Source organism: Salmo salar, chromosome ssa15, assembly GCF_905237065.1.
Source record: "Salmo salar chromosome ssa15, Ssal_v3.1, whole genome shotgun sequence".
NCBI lineage: Eukaryota > Metazoa > Chordata > Actinopteri > Salmoniformes > Salmonidae > Salmo > Salmo salar.
In genome coordinates, this window is record NC_059456.1 from 32,502,103 (window position 1) to 32,518,239 (window position 16,137).

General features: G+C 40.6%; 2 protein-coding genes across 3 annotated transcripts; both read right to left on the reverse strand.

The window, feature by feature from the left end:
• Positions 1–502: 502 nt before the first annotated feature.
• LOC106571296 (cytochrome c oxidase subunit 7A2, mitochondrial) lies at positions 503–2,737 on the reverse strand. The gene is made up of 5 exons (XM_014144203.2): positions 2,705–2,737; positions 2,611–2,631; positions 2,161–2,250; positions 863–947; positions 503–712 (listed from the first exon to the last, which is right to left on the reverse strand). Exons 1-5 carry the CDS (start codon positions 2,735–2,737, stop codon positions 657–659), a joined length of 285 nt encoding a protein of 94 aa, XP_013999678.1. The 3' UTR covers positions 503–656.
• On the reverse strand, positions 503–7,422 carry LOC106571270 (cell cycle control protein 50A). Of its 2 annotated transcripts, XM_045695624.1 has the most exons (11): positions 6,939–7,422; positions 5,741–5,860; positions 5,400–5,507; positions 5,133–5,220; positions 4,905–5,048; positions 4,558–4,764; positions 2,611–4,067; positions 2,161–2,250; positions 1,417–1,483; positions 863–947; positions 503–712 (listed from the first exon to the last, which is right to left on the reverse strand). In XM_045695624.1, exons 1-7 carry the CDS (start codon positions 7,170–7,172, stop codon positions 3,874–3,876), a joined length of 1,095 nt encoding a protein of 364 aa, XP_045551580.1. In that variant the 5' UTR covers positions 7,173–7,422; the 3' UTR covers positions 503–712; positions 863–947; positions 1,417–1,483; positions 2,161–2,250; positions 2,611–3,873. The 2 variants fall into 2 exon arrangements, with proteins under 2 accessions (XP_045551580.1, XP_013999583.1); XM_014144108.2 differs by lacking the exon at positions 1,417–1,483.
• Positions 7,423–16,137: the final 8,715 nt, after the last annotated feature.

Genomic DNA, 16,137 nt, shown 5'->3' on the forward strand with positions numbered 1-16,137 from the left:
TGGGCCGAATATGGCCGGTGCGTGGTTTTATTTTGGCCCCACAAGTTTTCGGAGTAAATTATTTTCATTATTGGACAAAAAACACACACACAAAAAACACCAGGAAATCAGCTAATAATGTTCCGGCCCCCTGACCACCCGCTCAAGAAGAAGAAAAAAAAAAAAATAACTTGACCTTGGCTGAATCTAGTCTACACACTGGTTCTATCAACATTGTTCTACATCATTTCAATAGGTAAAGCAATTAACATTGTTTATTCAGTTTAGTTTAAAGGATACACCATAACGAATGTCATCCACGCAGCAGGTGGCCATCTATCACCGCTGACCACAAAACACCTGCCGTAATTTTCTGTTCGTGTTCAGACGATTCTACATGTTGAATCACCACCGTTCGTCGCCACACAACAGGTGATCTACTTCACACAGCCAACGTTCGTTATGGTTTGTCCTGTACTTAAAATATAAATTTAAACATACAAAAAGGACGAATGACACTTCATTATGAGGCATATTTAATCATCCTGTTACAATAAATAAATATTGATCCCATGAAACAGAAATCATTATGACAGGACAAATCAACCCTGAGGACATGGAGACAACGTTTTACAACTAAGTGTGTGTTGTAGAACATGTGAGCCCAGGAGCTGCAGTCACTCCTTCTTGGGGAAAGATGCACAAACCAGCTCATATATGACATATGCAGATCCTGCAATGAAATGTAAGACGTTATTACTAATTAAATAAAGTGTTATTACAAAAAGGTACTGAGCAATTTAATGTAGTAATGTACAACCATACTAAACCAAGATCTTATGTCTACATGGATTAGTTTGCCATGGAGTCCATCTGTACTCACCCAGAATAGTGAGTGCCTTTGTTGTTCTGTATAGGATAGCGTCGCTGACACCCCCTTTCAAATGAATTGGAATTTCATTGTCCTCCTGGTGAAGAAAAATATACCGTATTAAATTCATGTAATACACAGCAACATGAAGTACAAGCATCCTGCATCCTTTAAGCTCACCAAAGCTGTGGTGTTCTCTTTTGGCGCATTTCCAATGAGGATTCACCCCAGTGTTATAACCGAAAGGCTTAGACAATGTTTCCATCTACACAGGCCTGCACCCTATGTCTCACTGAGCCATGACTCCGGCGGACCTGCTCTGACTTGGAGCCAAGGCAAGGCCCTAGGTACTTTTCATCTTGCATTTACATAGCAATGCCTAACTGTGAACTTTAACACCATCTCACAAAGCAGAGGTTGTTGATTCTGCTCATCGCAAGTTTTTAGTGTTACACTCCTGATATATACACAATATACTAGAGCTCACATTAACATAAAACTCTGGCGGCCCACTAGTGTGGGTAAGTCTCAAGGGAAAAGCACCATTTGAGTGGACATTGACTTACTTGAATGTATCTTTTCATCTCCTAGTAGAGCAAAGGGATTCAACAGTGCATCTCCAGAGAACTCTGTCTGGGTGGTTGAATGGTCATTAATGCCCACAAACTGACCATTCTAACCACAGAATGCAACAAGTACATTCCAGCAATCCAGCCATTGCACTTGTAATTATTTACAGCAAGATCTGCACCAAGTTTTAGAAAGCATTTAAAAGCAACACAGTTTGCACAATCACTTATTGAAAAGCAGCCAATGATGAGGCAGTGGCATCACTCTCCCCTGATCAGTTGCCAGTGGTAATTAGAGTCAGACATGGGTTTCTCATCTCTCTCACAACGTTGATACGATCCCAAATGGCACCCTTTTTCCTATTTAATGCACTACCTTTGACGAGGGCCCATAGGTCTCTGGTCAAAAGTAGTGTACTATGTATGGAATAGGGTGCCATTTGGGACACATTATTTGACTGTTTTCAGTTTACACCCAGCATGCAAAGCATTAACTCCAACCCAATGAGCTTTTGTCAATCACATATACTTATCCGCCAACTATATGTAACTCGGGCTTCATTGGAGGGGAACTACAAGTGGACATGTCACCAGTCATCAAAACATAAAATCCCTGTCAACAATAATTTCAAGCTACATTTTCCATGACATTAAACTAACATTCCAAAGAGTTGATTTGAACGTCATATTTTAAGGACATTGCCTATTAAAGCCGTCAGCCATATAAACCCTGTCAATTACCTGGAAATGCTTCTGCTTCTGTGTAACCTTCTTCTCCAACTGCCTGCGGGAGCTGCTGCTCAGCGTCCGCCGCGACACATGCTGGAGCGCCTGTCAAATTACGAAAAAGAAGCATCAATTTCAAGCCCATCGGCACTGTAGTTTTACAGATATATTTTAAGATCAGCGCTGGCTTGGAATAGGCCGCTGTCTACCTATGTATTTAACCAAGTTAATTTGCCATAAACACAAGTAAATAAAAAAACGTTTAACAGTTAGCAGATAACGTTAACAAGCTAGCTAAATAGCTAGTTAAATGGCTAGCTAGTAGTAGCTACTACCTGTCATCCCATGACCGCTAAAGGCTAGTGACGCTACCCGTCTTCTAGGGAGCATAAAAGAGTCAAATCGATTCCGTTGAATACAGATATTAACAACTGCAATCAAAACATGACTAAATCGATATCTTACTTGAATGTGTCGGTAGATCTTCTCCCCACGTCAGTCGTCGTACAAGGACACCGGAACACCACGTTTCCGCTAGTTTCTTCTTTGGAGTATTTACTGACGCGTCAGGAAAGTGGGCATACTGCCACATACTGGGTAGAAGTGTGAACTTGGAGAATAACCAAGCCAACACCAGCTACTGTATCTGGGCTATAAAAGTACTGTCAAAAGTGGCTCAAGATTCAAACATTATATTAAGTATACATTCACTTTTTTAATTTTGAAACATTTTCAAATAAAATTCTGGTTAACAACATGAGTTGTCCAAATATTATTTTATTTGTCAAGCAACAGGCGTATAATCTCCAGGTAACTCATGTGCAAAACATATTTCACCAATTTGCAACAATCTTAGTAAGAAAATAAATAAGGATGTTTTTCCATAGAATAAAATGAATGCTAGACTGGTCCAAGGTATATCTGTGTTCTTGCCTACTTATTTGCCATGCTAAACATGTTTTACATAATGAATTTGCAAGAATGCAGAAACAGACTGGCACCCAGGCTACATGGAGCTTTGGTCCCTGAAAACCTTGAAATTTACTATTTTCATTTGCGTTATGTTACTTAAACTTCACTCTGCATATTTTAGGCAGCTGAACAGAATTACTACTTATACACTGAGAAAATAAGTTCTAAAGTACATTGAAAACATTGCAAGCGTTCCATAACGCTTGACCTGAAAATCTGTGCACATCCTTGTGCAATCTATAGAGACCTATCTGTAGTGTAAACAGACCAGAAATATGTTCCTCAAACTACTGTACTGTATGTAACAAGAACATACTTGTATGAATAAACAGCCTTGACTCAAAGCAATTCAACATTTAGCCTAACGGACTGTTCCAATTCGCTTGACCATATTCAAACATTATGTTAAATAATTTATTCATATAGAAGTAAACTAATAAACATCTATGACTGACACATATTTCTGCATTAAAACGGTACTATCTGCACATTGATGTAGCGTCATTACATTTCAACTCACTGTCAATACAACATCTTGACAGAAAAACCTACGTAACTGCATAGCTTTCTGACAATGAAAAATAAATATGAGTGAACTCTCCCCTGATGTATTTGCTCTTCCAATACTTGCACAGCACTTTTGACAAGCAGGCCATTCTTACACACAGTACACAAGAGACCACCAGTGCTTGTAATTAACCACTGGTTACACCCATGCCTCTGCTAGCCAGCATGCAACATACATACAAGATGTCTTTAGTTAGGGATGTCAGCGGTGTTGTTGCGGCTGCCATATTTGTGGTGGATGATGAGGAGGACCACTCCCAGGAAGAAGCAGACGGAGCCCACAGTGATGTAAGCGATGCCCAGGAAAGGGTTCTTGCCCCCCATCCAGGAGATGGTGCTCAGGATCACACGCTTCCGGCCCTCAAAGCTACGAACAGGATAGTCTAGGATCAACTCATTAAGGAAGACTCAACAAATGCTCAACTTCAGACCCATTTAACATTTGACTTACAAAATAACTCTAGCAAGAAGGATCTTAAAAGGGAGTGGCTCCTGATCTGTGATTGGATCTTTTATTTATTTATTTATTTCTGAGGCTCAGACAGAAAAGATAGTCATGGATCAGGAGCCACTGCCATCTTAAAAACGTATCATACAATAACAATGTGGACTGGTATTATATAATTTGTAGTCTATATTAGTGGAAAAAACAAAGAAAGCCAGTATTCGTCATCACCCAGCTGGTGATACCTATTGTTATTAGCAAGTGAAGGAATGGCCCCCTACTGAACACGGCCCAACATTGACCTGGTCTGTCTGACCTATTATGACAATGACTGATTTGAACATTCCTATCAAAACACAAGCTATCATTCCACAAACCCAAACTTCCTGTACAGCTGTATCATTGAACAGCTGTCAGTGAAAGGATACTGTAGGTGACTTCCAGGGTGTAGTTGCCACGGGGAAGTGTCGGCGTCATGTTGTTCTTCTTTTGGATAATACGGTACAGCTTACGGAAAGTGGGGAGGGCAGCTGTGCGCATCCACACAATGAAGTCCTCATTGATGAAGCCATTATTCTCAGCGTCTGTGTCTAGTTCATAGACAGGCTTGCGCCAGTTGATCGGCTTGGTTGTACCTGGGAGAGGAAATGATAGTGAGATTCCTAGGTAAAAGACAGTGAGATTCCTAAGTAAAAGACAGTGAGATTCCTAAGTACATTTTTTTTTTACTCTTTATCATCTTCAATAGTAACAATTCTGCTGAGTGCTTGCTCACCTTGAAAAGCACTTGTGAGGTTGGGGTTGCCTCCTGGATTCCTGAACTTCACATGCTTATCTGTCCACCAAGCGATCCCCTTCTTCATCAGAGGAATTTGGATTCTTGTGCCATTAGGGTCAATGTAATACAGATCCAAAGTGTCTGAGGAAAGAGATCATGAATAAACAGAGCTGCTCTTATTGCAATTCTAGTAATGATGGTCTAAAAAGGACATAACGGTCTTACCATTAAACATGCTGTTGGCGATTGCACCACAGGGAGCAATTGGCATTTTTTCATTGCGAGCATAGGGCTCACACTCTTTACTGGGGTTCTGTGGACATTGCAAGCAGACATGCAACTTTAGATCATTGCACAGAACATCTCGCCAATTTCATGGATATGTCAGATAACTAAAGATGTAAAATTGTTGATGATCAGTCAAAAGTCATTGCAGAGATTCAGGAATGCAGTGGGAAAACAGGTAGCCCGTTTTAAAGGCATAATATGTACCATTAGAGAGGTGGTGTCACCATTCAGTTGACTGTCATCCCTGGACTTGACATAGCGCCGGTGATTTTGGTAGAAGTTGGACAGGCCATAATACATGAATACGTTGCTCTGTTGAGACAAAATTCTATTCAATGTTCATGATGATCACATTTGAAATTCAGAAACCTTTCAACAGTGGGTACTTGAGAAGACTGATGAGACCCTAGGCCCACTGGTAAAATGCACGAGGGGGTAATTCAAATGGTACTCCAGGGAGAGCAAAATTCAGTTGGTGGTATAGTAACCACTGACATAGTGTATAGGTTGCTATTTGGGATGCAGACATCATGCTTCATACTTACTTCAAAGGGCTGTTCCAGAGAGAAGGGCAGTACACAGGTGCATGGTCTTGTGCTGTTCCAACTAAAGCTTTGGGAGCAGTTGAAGCATGGGCTGGACATGTCAGTCCCAGTATAATCAATCTGTAATGACATGTATACATCCAAACAGTAATTCCAAATGGCTGGTAATCTGCTGCCTAACATTATTTCAAATGTATTTATTTATTTTATTTAATTAACCTTTCACAGGCAAGTCAGTTAAGAACAAATTCTTATTTACAATGATGGCCTACTAATCCACAAATGGTGCACCTGTGACCTGACATCAAATACAGTACATTAACAAGTAGATTCCGCTTATTTACACGGAGGTCGGAACACAATCATGGTTAGATTAAGACACCGAGGCAAATCAGCTCCTTTGTTATTCAACGTGACATGCCAATTCATAATGGCTGATATGGCTACTGTTAGCTAGCATGAAGACAAAAGGTGCAGTTTTCTGGGAAAAACGGGCAGTTTTTCAATCTTCTCGATGTATCAGTTTGGATATAGGTACAATTTGGAATACAGTGGCACATCCCATCCCTGCATTGAGGTACATTGTGTCTTAATCTAACCATGATTGTGTTCTGACGCAAGTGCAGCTAAGATAGAACAAGCATAAAGCGGTAGGGTCGGAATCTGTTGGCTACAAATATATAAGCCATGGTCTAATTAAGCAATAAGGCACGAGGGGGTGTGGTATATGGCATATTACACGCAATGCGGAGTGCCTGGATACAGCCCATAGCCGTGGTATTGTAACCACAACCCCGAGGTTCCTTATTGCTATTATAAACTGGTTACAATTGTAATTAAAACTAACAAAAATAAATGTTGTCATACTATATGGTCTCATATACCACGGTATACAGCCAATCAGCATTCCCTTTCTAATGGCCTTTGTAGGACTTGTTTGTGTTTAGGCTATATTTTTTGTTGAAACCGATCATCATGAGAAACAACACTGGTGGGGGGAAATATACACGCAAATAGTAATTTTGAGGCACATGGAAGTGTGTCAAAATGAGCTTTTTTTTGGTTTTTGGTGGCGGGATCAGGCTTCCCCATACACCTGTCCCATCCCCCTCCCTAGTGATACTGGTGCCCCCTTCCTCTTGGACTTATTGAGTACAGTAAACAGCTAGCTAAGGATCCCGGATAGCACGGGCCTTACCTCGAACTCCTTGATGTTGTTGGACGTGACGTAGAGGCCGATACCAATGGGGATGAAGATAAGCCCGATAACGAAGAAAGCTGGAAGAACTGTGCCCGCTGTCAGGATGGGTTGCCAAGCAGGTAATCGTTGTTGTTTAAACGCTGTGTTATCGGGCTTTTTATTCTGGATGGTCCCATCACCAGGTACGGCGACGTGACCGTCTTCCTTCGCGTTGTAGCTCGACGCCATCATGGCTTCACTCAGAACGGTTCTGTTCTAAAATAAAACAACCAGTGGCACTGCAGTGGCAGCTATTATAGCGAGACTCCCTGAAGCTGAAGAAGCTAACAATTTATCTGAGACAAGTATGAGCATGCTCTGATAAATAAGGTATAATTGTGGTCGCTTTCTATAGGTTATTTCGCAAGATAACTAATTTTAATGAAATCGAGCTACCCCAGCGTTACGAACAGCCAAGTCAGGAAGTTTTTTTTTTATTGTTTTTTTTTGACATACGTGATGACATCATCAAATATGATGAACGTTTCACCAGTGACAAAATCTCATTTTCATTCATAATATCATTTTAATTCTAATTATTTTCTAATGTAATAAAATATGTTTTTGTTTTTCCCAATAAATTGATGTTGAACATTCTCGTGACCTGAGTTGACCAAAACCATGGTCTTGATTTGTCTACTTGGAGATCAAATGATGAATTCTTATATAATGATAAACATCCGTTTGAATATTCAGATTTATTGAGGCAAATAAATAACCAGCTAATATAGCATACATGGGTCATCCTTGGACAACTGTGCCTGATTACCTTGATTGATATCATAAATTACCTTTTTAGGGCATATTATCTAGACTGTGTGTATGCTATACAAGGCACACAATGCTCTGTATGTTGTCCATATAGTTCACCATATAGCCATCGTCAACTGATGGTGTCTGGTAGCATGTTTTTATCTGCTTTATAGTAATGCATAGCCTATTAATCCAATCCCAGTCTCTTAATAATACAAACCATTTGGTGGGTGCTTATATTTGTCCTATTTCACAAATGTACAAGTGTGTATTAATATGCATGTGTGAATTGGAATTGTGTTTTTTGCAAATCCCAACTCTCCATGAGACACCTACGTAAAGTGGGGTCAAGGCCAGGGTCTGTTTTCACAGACATCGTGCACCATGAGTCTGGCAAACCGAGACTGATTCTAGCAAGTGATGATCTCATCATATAGGTCAGTCTACCATAGACAATGTTAGGGTAGTGGTGTTTTTCTTCTTTTTTTATATCTAAAATGATTTACCAAAATTCATATCATGCTTCTAAGAATTGAAATAAAACACAGTGCACTCCTGATCTGAGGTTAACCATTTGACCATCTTGAAGTGGATTTTCTTTAGGTTATCCTCATACACACAAAATAGTGGGAATAAACATATTACTGTATACATTTGGTGTGACCAGTATTGTGTTTCTATCCCACATACAGTATATACACTGCGTGCACAATTATTAGGCAAGTGAGTATTCTGATCTTATCATTGTTTATATTCACATTTTTGAACTCCAAACCATATAAACTTGAATGCTTATTGGATTTAATCATTTTCAGGTGATATGTATTTGTGTAATGACGGAGGGTGTGGCGAAAGTGAATAACACCTTATATCAAGGTGTGCATAATTATTAGGCAGCCTCATTACCTCAGGTAAAATGGGCCAAAAAAGAAATTTAACTGACACTGAAAAGCCAAAAATGTAAAATGCCTTTCAGACGGATGCGACACTCTTTAAATAGCTAAACTATTGAGGTGTGACCACCGGACATTCAAACGTTTTGTTGTGAATAGTCAACTGGGGCGCAAAAAACGCATGGGGAAGAAAAGGTGCAAATTAACTGCAAAAGACTTGAGAATAATTAAACGTCAAACTACCAGGAACCCATTATCCTCCAGTGCCACCGTATTCCAGAACTGCAACCTACCTGGAGTGTTCAGAAGTACAAGGTGTCAAGTGCTCAGAGACATGGCCAAGGTCAAGAAGACTGAAACAAGACCACCACTGAATAAGATTCACAAGTTGAAGCATCAAGATTGGACAAAGAAATACCTGAAGACAGATTTTTCAATGGTTTTATGGACAGATGAAATGAAAGTGACTCTTGATGGACCAAATGGATGGGCCCGTGGCTGGATCAGTAATGGACACAGGGCACCACTTTGAGTCAGGTGCCAGCAAGGTGAAGGAGGGGTACTGGTGTGGGCTGCTATCATTGAGGTAGTTGGACACTTTCGGGTTGAAGATGGACTGAAACTCAACTCCCAAACCTACTGCCAGTTTCTGGAAGATTCTTTCATCAAACAGTGGTACAGGAAGAAGTCCTCAGCATTCTAGAAGGCCATGATCTTTATGCAGAACAATGCTCCATCACATGCATCCAAGTACTCCACTGCTTGGCTAGCCAGCAAGGGCCTCAAAGATGCCTGAATAATGACCTGGCCCCCTTCCTCACCTGACCTAAATCCTATTGAGAACTTGTAGGCCCTTCTCAAACGTGAGATTTACAGTGATGGAAGACAATACACCTTTTTGAACAGCATTTGGGAGGCTGTGGTTGCTGCTTCAGCGAAAATTGATCGTGAACAGATCAAGAAACTGACAGACTCTATGGATGGTTGGCTCATGGCAGTTATTGAAAATAAGGGTGGCTATATTGGTCACTGAATATTTTTGAAAGGCCAAAAATGTTATAGTTGTCATTTTGTGTTACTTATCTGTTACACTTACTCTAAAAATTGAGAATAAACAAGTGAGTTGAAATTACTTTTGTGATTTAGTTGCCTAATAATTGTGCACACTTATATATTTCCCTGAGAAAGACAAAACTCACTTTTCCTTTGCTAAACATTCAGGTTTGAGGTTCAATAACATTTTGGATTGACTGAGAGCATTGTGTTTGTTCAACAATAAAATTAATCCAGAGGAATACAATTTGCCTAATAATTGTGCACGCAGTGTAGTGTACACTGAACAAAAATAGAAACGCAACAATTTAAAAGATTTTACTGAGTTACAGTTCATATAAGGAAATCAGTCAGTTGAAATGAATTCATTAGGCCCTAATCTATGGATTTCGCATATCTGTATTCCCAGTCATGTGAAATCCATCTGTTGGTCACAGATACCTTTAAAAAACGGTGTGACCACCATTTGCCTCATACAGCGCGACACATCTCCTTTGCATAGAGTTGATCAGAATGTTAATTGTGGCCTGTGGAATGTTGTCCCACTCCTCTTCAATGGCTGTGCGAAGTTGCTGGATATTGGCGGGAACACGAACACACTGTCATACCCGTTACTCATGAGAATCCCAAACATGCTGAATTGGTGACGTGTCTGGTGAGTATGCAGGCCATGGAAGAACTGGGACATTTTCAGCTTCCAGGAATTGTGTACAGATCCTTGCAACATGGGGTGACAGACAGCGATGCCATACACGTAGTCTGCCATCTGCCCAGTGCAGTTGAAACCGGGATTAATCCGTGAAGAGCACACTTGCCCAGCGTGCCAGTGGCCATCGAAGGTGAGCATTTGCCCACTGAAGTCGGTTACGACGCTGAACTGCAGTCAGATCAAGTCCCTGGTGAGGACGACGAGCACGCAGATGAGACGGTTTCTGACAGTTTGTGCAGAAATTCTTCGGTTGTGCAAACCCAATGTTTCATCACCTGTCCGGGTGGCTGGTCTCAGACGATCCCGCAGGTGAAGAAGCTGGATGTGGGGGTCCTGGGCTGGCGTGGTTATATGTGGTCTGTGGTTGTGAGGCCGATTGGACGTACTGCCAAATTCTCTACAATTACATTGGCTTATAGTAGAGAAATGTAACATTAAATTCTCTAACAACCGCTCTGGTTCCTGCAGTCAGCATTCCAATTGCATGCTCCCTCAACTTGAGACATCTGTGGCATTGTGTTGTGTGACAAAACTGCACATTTTAGAGTGGCATTATTGTCCCCAGCACCAGGTGCACCTGTGTAATGATCATGCTGTTTAATCAGCTTCTTGATATGCCCCACCTGTCAGGTGGATGGATTATCTTGGCGAAGGAGAGATATTCACTAACAGGGATGTAAACACATTAATGCACAACATTTGAGAGAAATAAGCTTTTTGTGCATATGGAACATTTCTGGGATCTTTTATTTCAGTTCATGAAACACTTTACATGTTGCGTTTATATTTTTGTTCAGTAGATTTCCCCAATTGCACATCGTCCTGTTAAATTGTTTCTCTAATTAGTTTTTATTCATCCATCTCTACACATAGTTATAATATAGTTTATGCAGCGTTTATAGTATATATTGTGTTTAGTGCCTGTGTACATACTGTATGTGGATTGTGTAAATTCTGCGTCTGTATATTGGGGCGGCAGGTAGCCTAGTGGTTAGAGCGTTGAGCCAGTAACCGAAAAAATAAACGAAAAAATCTGTCGTTCTGCCCCTGAACAAGGCAGTTAACCCACTGTTCGTAGGCTGTCATTGTAAATAAGAATTTGTTCTTAACTGACTTGCCTAGTTAAATAAAGGTTAAATTAAAAAAAGTATATTTTTTTTACTGTCTGTAACTCTGTAGCAGCACCATTTCACAGAGTCAAATTCCTGTAAAAAATTGACTTAAGAGTATCTTTCCTCACACACAAACTGCTGCAGAGTTAACTCTGATCCAGGGTGTTACGTGTGGCTTGAGTCTTCTTCAAGCCTTCCATTGAAGCCTGGACCAAATCTACTGCAAAGTACACTTTTCATACCTCCGATACAACTCCTGGCCCTACTTTGCATTGTGGTGTAAGCCAGAATCCAGTGGTAATGCTATCAGAAAGCCCACAGAATTGAGAAGAGTGCATTTTGAGGTGCTCCCAAGGTTAGAAATCATCTCCATGACAGCCTGCTAAGTGCTGACTGTCTATTTGCTGATCAGTTGGCCATATGGTTGCTGTGCAGGCCACTTGTCAGAAGGTGAAGGAAGTTCCACATCACTGTCTCGTCTGGGCTCAACTATCACATGGTGCACAATATTTCCTGTGGGGACAAGAAATCATTAAAAGAACCATGAGTAATACTGTGCCATTGTATCCTCACTCAGACCAACCAGTGAATACATGAGGGTCATTATTCAAATCGAGGTAAGGGTTGCATCCCAAATGGCACTCTATTCCCTTTATAGTGTACTACTTTTGACCAAGGCACATAGGGTTATATAGTGCACTATATAGGGAATAGGGTGCCATATGGGACACAGAAGACAAGAACAGAGTCCTCTAATAACCTACTGATACTATTATTTCAAGGTTAACTTTGTATTTCTATAACACAGCATTTTGAAAACATGAATGATTCTTTGTGTTCAAAATTTGATCATCAGAATAATCCACATAAGCTTTATTCCACCAACATCTCAGTCAAACAACCCCAGGGAAGTGAAGGCAGTCAAACAACCCCAGGGAAGTGAAGGCAGTCAAACAACCCCAGGGAAGTGAAGGCAGGCGACAATATGCAGGATCAAGATGCATCTGAATGAAAGTGGAATTGACTATTGAATCTGAGTTTCAGCCATCTCATGTTTACTGTCCCAGGCCTGGTTTCCAGATGCTTCTCTTCGCAGGCAGACCCTACATTAACCCACCATCACCTTCTCTTCTCTATGGTTGCGTCCCAAATGGCATCCTATTTCCTATATAGTGCACTACTTTTGACCAGGGCCCATAGGAGTCTGGTCAAAAACAGTGCACTATATAGGGAATAGGGTGCCATTTGGGACACATCCTGTTTCCATTGGGTCTGGTACCCGTCTCCCTACTGAATATTCAGTTATGCCCTCCCATGCACCATGTTATCAGCAAGTTTTTTTCTTCTTTTGTCTCATTCCACTTACATAAACCTTTGTTCATCTGCTCATCAAATCAAATTTTATTGGTCACATGCACATATTTAGCAGATTTTATTGAGGGTGTAGTGAAATGATTGTGGTGTAGCGGAATGCTTGTAAAGTATTAGGATAGGAGGTTGTGTTCTCTTGGGAGCAGTAGTGTGTGGTTTTTGTTATCACTTTACAGAGAGGAAGTCTGCTTGTTAGAAATAAGTATTTCTTAATCGCTCTAGAGGGTATGTTTAATCAACTGGTGCATGGCTATGAGCGCATCACCACCCTGTGTTGAATTTCCTCTCTGTCTGGGTCCAGACCTGTGGCCTACCTTCCCTCAGCACTTCCTTTTCACATCCTTGTTTAAATACATTTTGGAACAGGAGTAATTTGGAGGAAATACTGTAGGCCTCGATGGTCACTAGCCAAATGTAGTGGACCTTACTGTACGTCCATAGTCCAGGTAAATGTAGGCTACATTCATTATTTACCATATAAATAACATTACATTTAGTCATCAGATCAGAAAGACGGGTTCATTCTTTTTTACTCTCCAATTGAGCTGTCCATATTTGTCCAGATGAGGGAACCATAGATCATCATCAGAACATCAAATCATCTTGAGACAGGCTACATAGGGACAAATGCTGGAAGCTAAAGTATGATGATGCAATGCATCTGACTCAAACTTGACTTGATAATTCAATGACAAGGCTGCACCTTACAGTCTGGGTGCTCTTGAAGCAGAAACATAAATGTGAGAATGAAAACTATTTTGTACAGAGATGTAGAATGTCCTCCGCGTCCTCTGCGATCTAGCCCTGAGGCAATACCGTACTGATAAGAGAATTATCTAATAAAGGTAAATGAATCAATAAACCATGATGAATTATTAGTCATACAGCATGGTTAATGAATAATCAATGTAATGATCAATGTAGTGATCGATTGGTCTGATTAGTTCCAGAAAGTCCAGGAACCACTGGAGAGGGAAAGAAATGTGTGTATGTAATTAGTATAGAGAGCAGGGGACAGATGGTAAAGGGAGTAAAACTTCAAAGGGTTCCTAACCTTGAGGGAAAGGAACAGGCTGAGCTAGGTAGTGATAAACAGTGTGGGAAGTCAATGGGGGATGCAGGTCACCAACAGTTTGTGTGTAAATGCATGTGCGTAAGTAAGCAAGAACTATAAAATGACTGTTTTGTTATCCTGACCTCAGAACGTTCTCTGAATAAAGCTACAGAAACCTTTTGCAGAAAGCTGAGTCCTTGCCTAATTATTTAACCCATTGTCTTACAAACCTTGGGCATTAGTCAAGGCGAATTGATTATTATCAAGATATCAAATTATTCTAACAATTGGTCCTTCGAGCCGGATCTCAAAAACTGCCGCTGTCGTTCCAAGGAGACACCGAAACCGTGCACGGGCGGATGAAAAATCCGTAAATCAAAGACCTGGCCCTTTCTGTGGGTTCTTTACAGGACGGTGGCAAACTGGTACGCGACAGAGGTGGTGACGAGATTCAACGAACATTGAAAAACTCAGCTGCAAATAACAAGGTTAGTAAGCTTTATTTATACTTTTGGGGAATAGCACCTGTATGATTACATTAAATAAGGAGTGAGTGATACACCTGTGTGTCTGCATTGCATGATGAAATGAGGAATACACCTGTATGTCTGCATTGCATGATGGAATAAGGGACACAATTGGGTGTTGGCATTAAATGAGGAAACATTGATGTGAGTGAAAGGCAAAAGCGATTGATGTGAGAGTGAAAGGCGGGAGCAAGTAGAGGATTTTAATGTACTCTGGGTGTTAGACGCTGAAATTGGTGAATGTTATAGCTGGTGACCTGGCTTCAGAAGTTCGCATGGAGAAAACGGTTTTAAAGGGAATCAAGTATTCTGCGCGAATGGAAGGCAGGAATTAGTTGTAAATTGAAAACGACGAATTTGAAAACAAAGCAGGGTCTGAAACGACTCTGGGCAACTGTGGCCACTGCATAAAACTAAACTAGGGCTTATGGTGAGACCTGATAACGTAGCAAAAGGGTCAAAAAACCATAAGGGGATAGTCGGTACCTAAATATAGGTTATTTAGGTCTGATATCTATGGGAGAAGAGAGACCTAATATGGCGGAGTGAGAAACAGATATTATTGTCAACAATTACATGAAGCAACAGATAAATAGGCTGTTAACTAGGGCTTTACGACCCCTGGAAAATAGTTTATAATTGCATACGTATGCGACCTAATGTCTGATCGACAGTCCCCTCTATAGATAAAGTTTCGAGAGAGATAGAGTAACTATGCTGGGATGAGTGATTGCGTGTGAGGAGAATTCTGTCAACAATCGCGAGAAAAAGACAGGCAGTAAAACCTAAAAATAATACGGGTTGCAGTGTTTGTCTATGAGTGAGATAAAGACAGGGTGTCAGGATAGATACGTATGATCATTCTAGCAGAATAACTCTATATTGTGAGAAGGAAATTAATGGGTGTTGTTACACATAGAAAACATATTGCTCAAATCAGTCGCAAAAAAAAAGCTGGTTTGTTCTTTTAAGCGTGGGATAGAAGCAATGTGTCATAGCATGCGAATAATTATTCCCCAAATTCTAGGTTAATAACGAAAACATATTGTTAAAATCAACAGTCGCGAAAAAAGCTGGTTTGTTCTTTTAAGCGTGAGATAGAAGCAATGTGTCACATAGCATGAGAATAATTATTCTTCAATTCTAGCTTAACAACGGTAAATAGCATACACATAAATATTAACAACGAGTAGACACTGATTGTAGTTGATCCAGAGTTTTATAAATTAAAGCACATAGAATAAAAAATAGTTTAGGGTTTTTACGAATAATCCTTCTAAAATTCTAGATTGGGAGAAGAAGCAGAATAATTACGAGTGGACTTTAACAATATGGGTAGTAAATCCTCTAAGGAAATCCCGGTATTGACGGGAGATGAATGTTTTATGCTGGGAAAAGATAAGAGGAACATTTTATTTTGGCCCGAAATGGAGGATGGATGTTTAAATGTTAAAAGGTTGCAATTAAGGATAAAACAAATACATAGGGTCTGTGGGGATAAGACAGAGAAGCAGCGCACAGAAGGCCTTGACACCGCTCGTGTTTGGCTGGCAGAAGCTAGGAAGAGAGCGGAGGGGGCCAGGGATAAGGGCGTTACTAACAATGATTTGGGTAGCCAGGAGCAGACAGAGAGGACTCCCACGGCTCCCACAGAGACACCATCTAAACCCAAATTATACCCCTCC

Coding starts and splice junctions, on each gene's coding strand:
- LOC106571296 (XM_014144203.2), bottom strand. CDS start 2,737: ATGTGGCAGTATGCCCACTTTCCTGACGCGTCA. Junction 2,632..2,704: donor CCCACTTTCCTGACGCGTCA/GTAAATACTCCA, acceptor TGACGTGGGGAG/AAGATCTACCGACACATTCA. Junction 713..862: donor AAAGGCACTCACTATTCTGG/GTGAGTACAGAT, acceptor ATTTCATTGCAG/GATCTGCATATGTCATATAT.
- LOC106571270 (XM_014144108.2), bottom strand. CDS start 7,172: ATGATGGCGTCGAGCTACAACGCGAAGGAAGACGGTCACGTCGCCGTA. Junction 5,221..5,399: donor GTGACACCACCTCTCTAATG/GTACATATTATG, acceptor CAATGTCCACAG/AACCCCAGTAAAGAGTGTGA. Junction 4,068..4,557: donor CACCCTGGAAGTCACCTACA/GTATCCTTTCAC, acceptor AGTTGATCCTAG/ACTATCCTGTTCGTAGCTTT.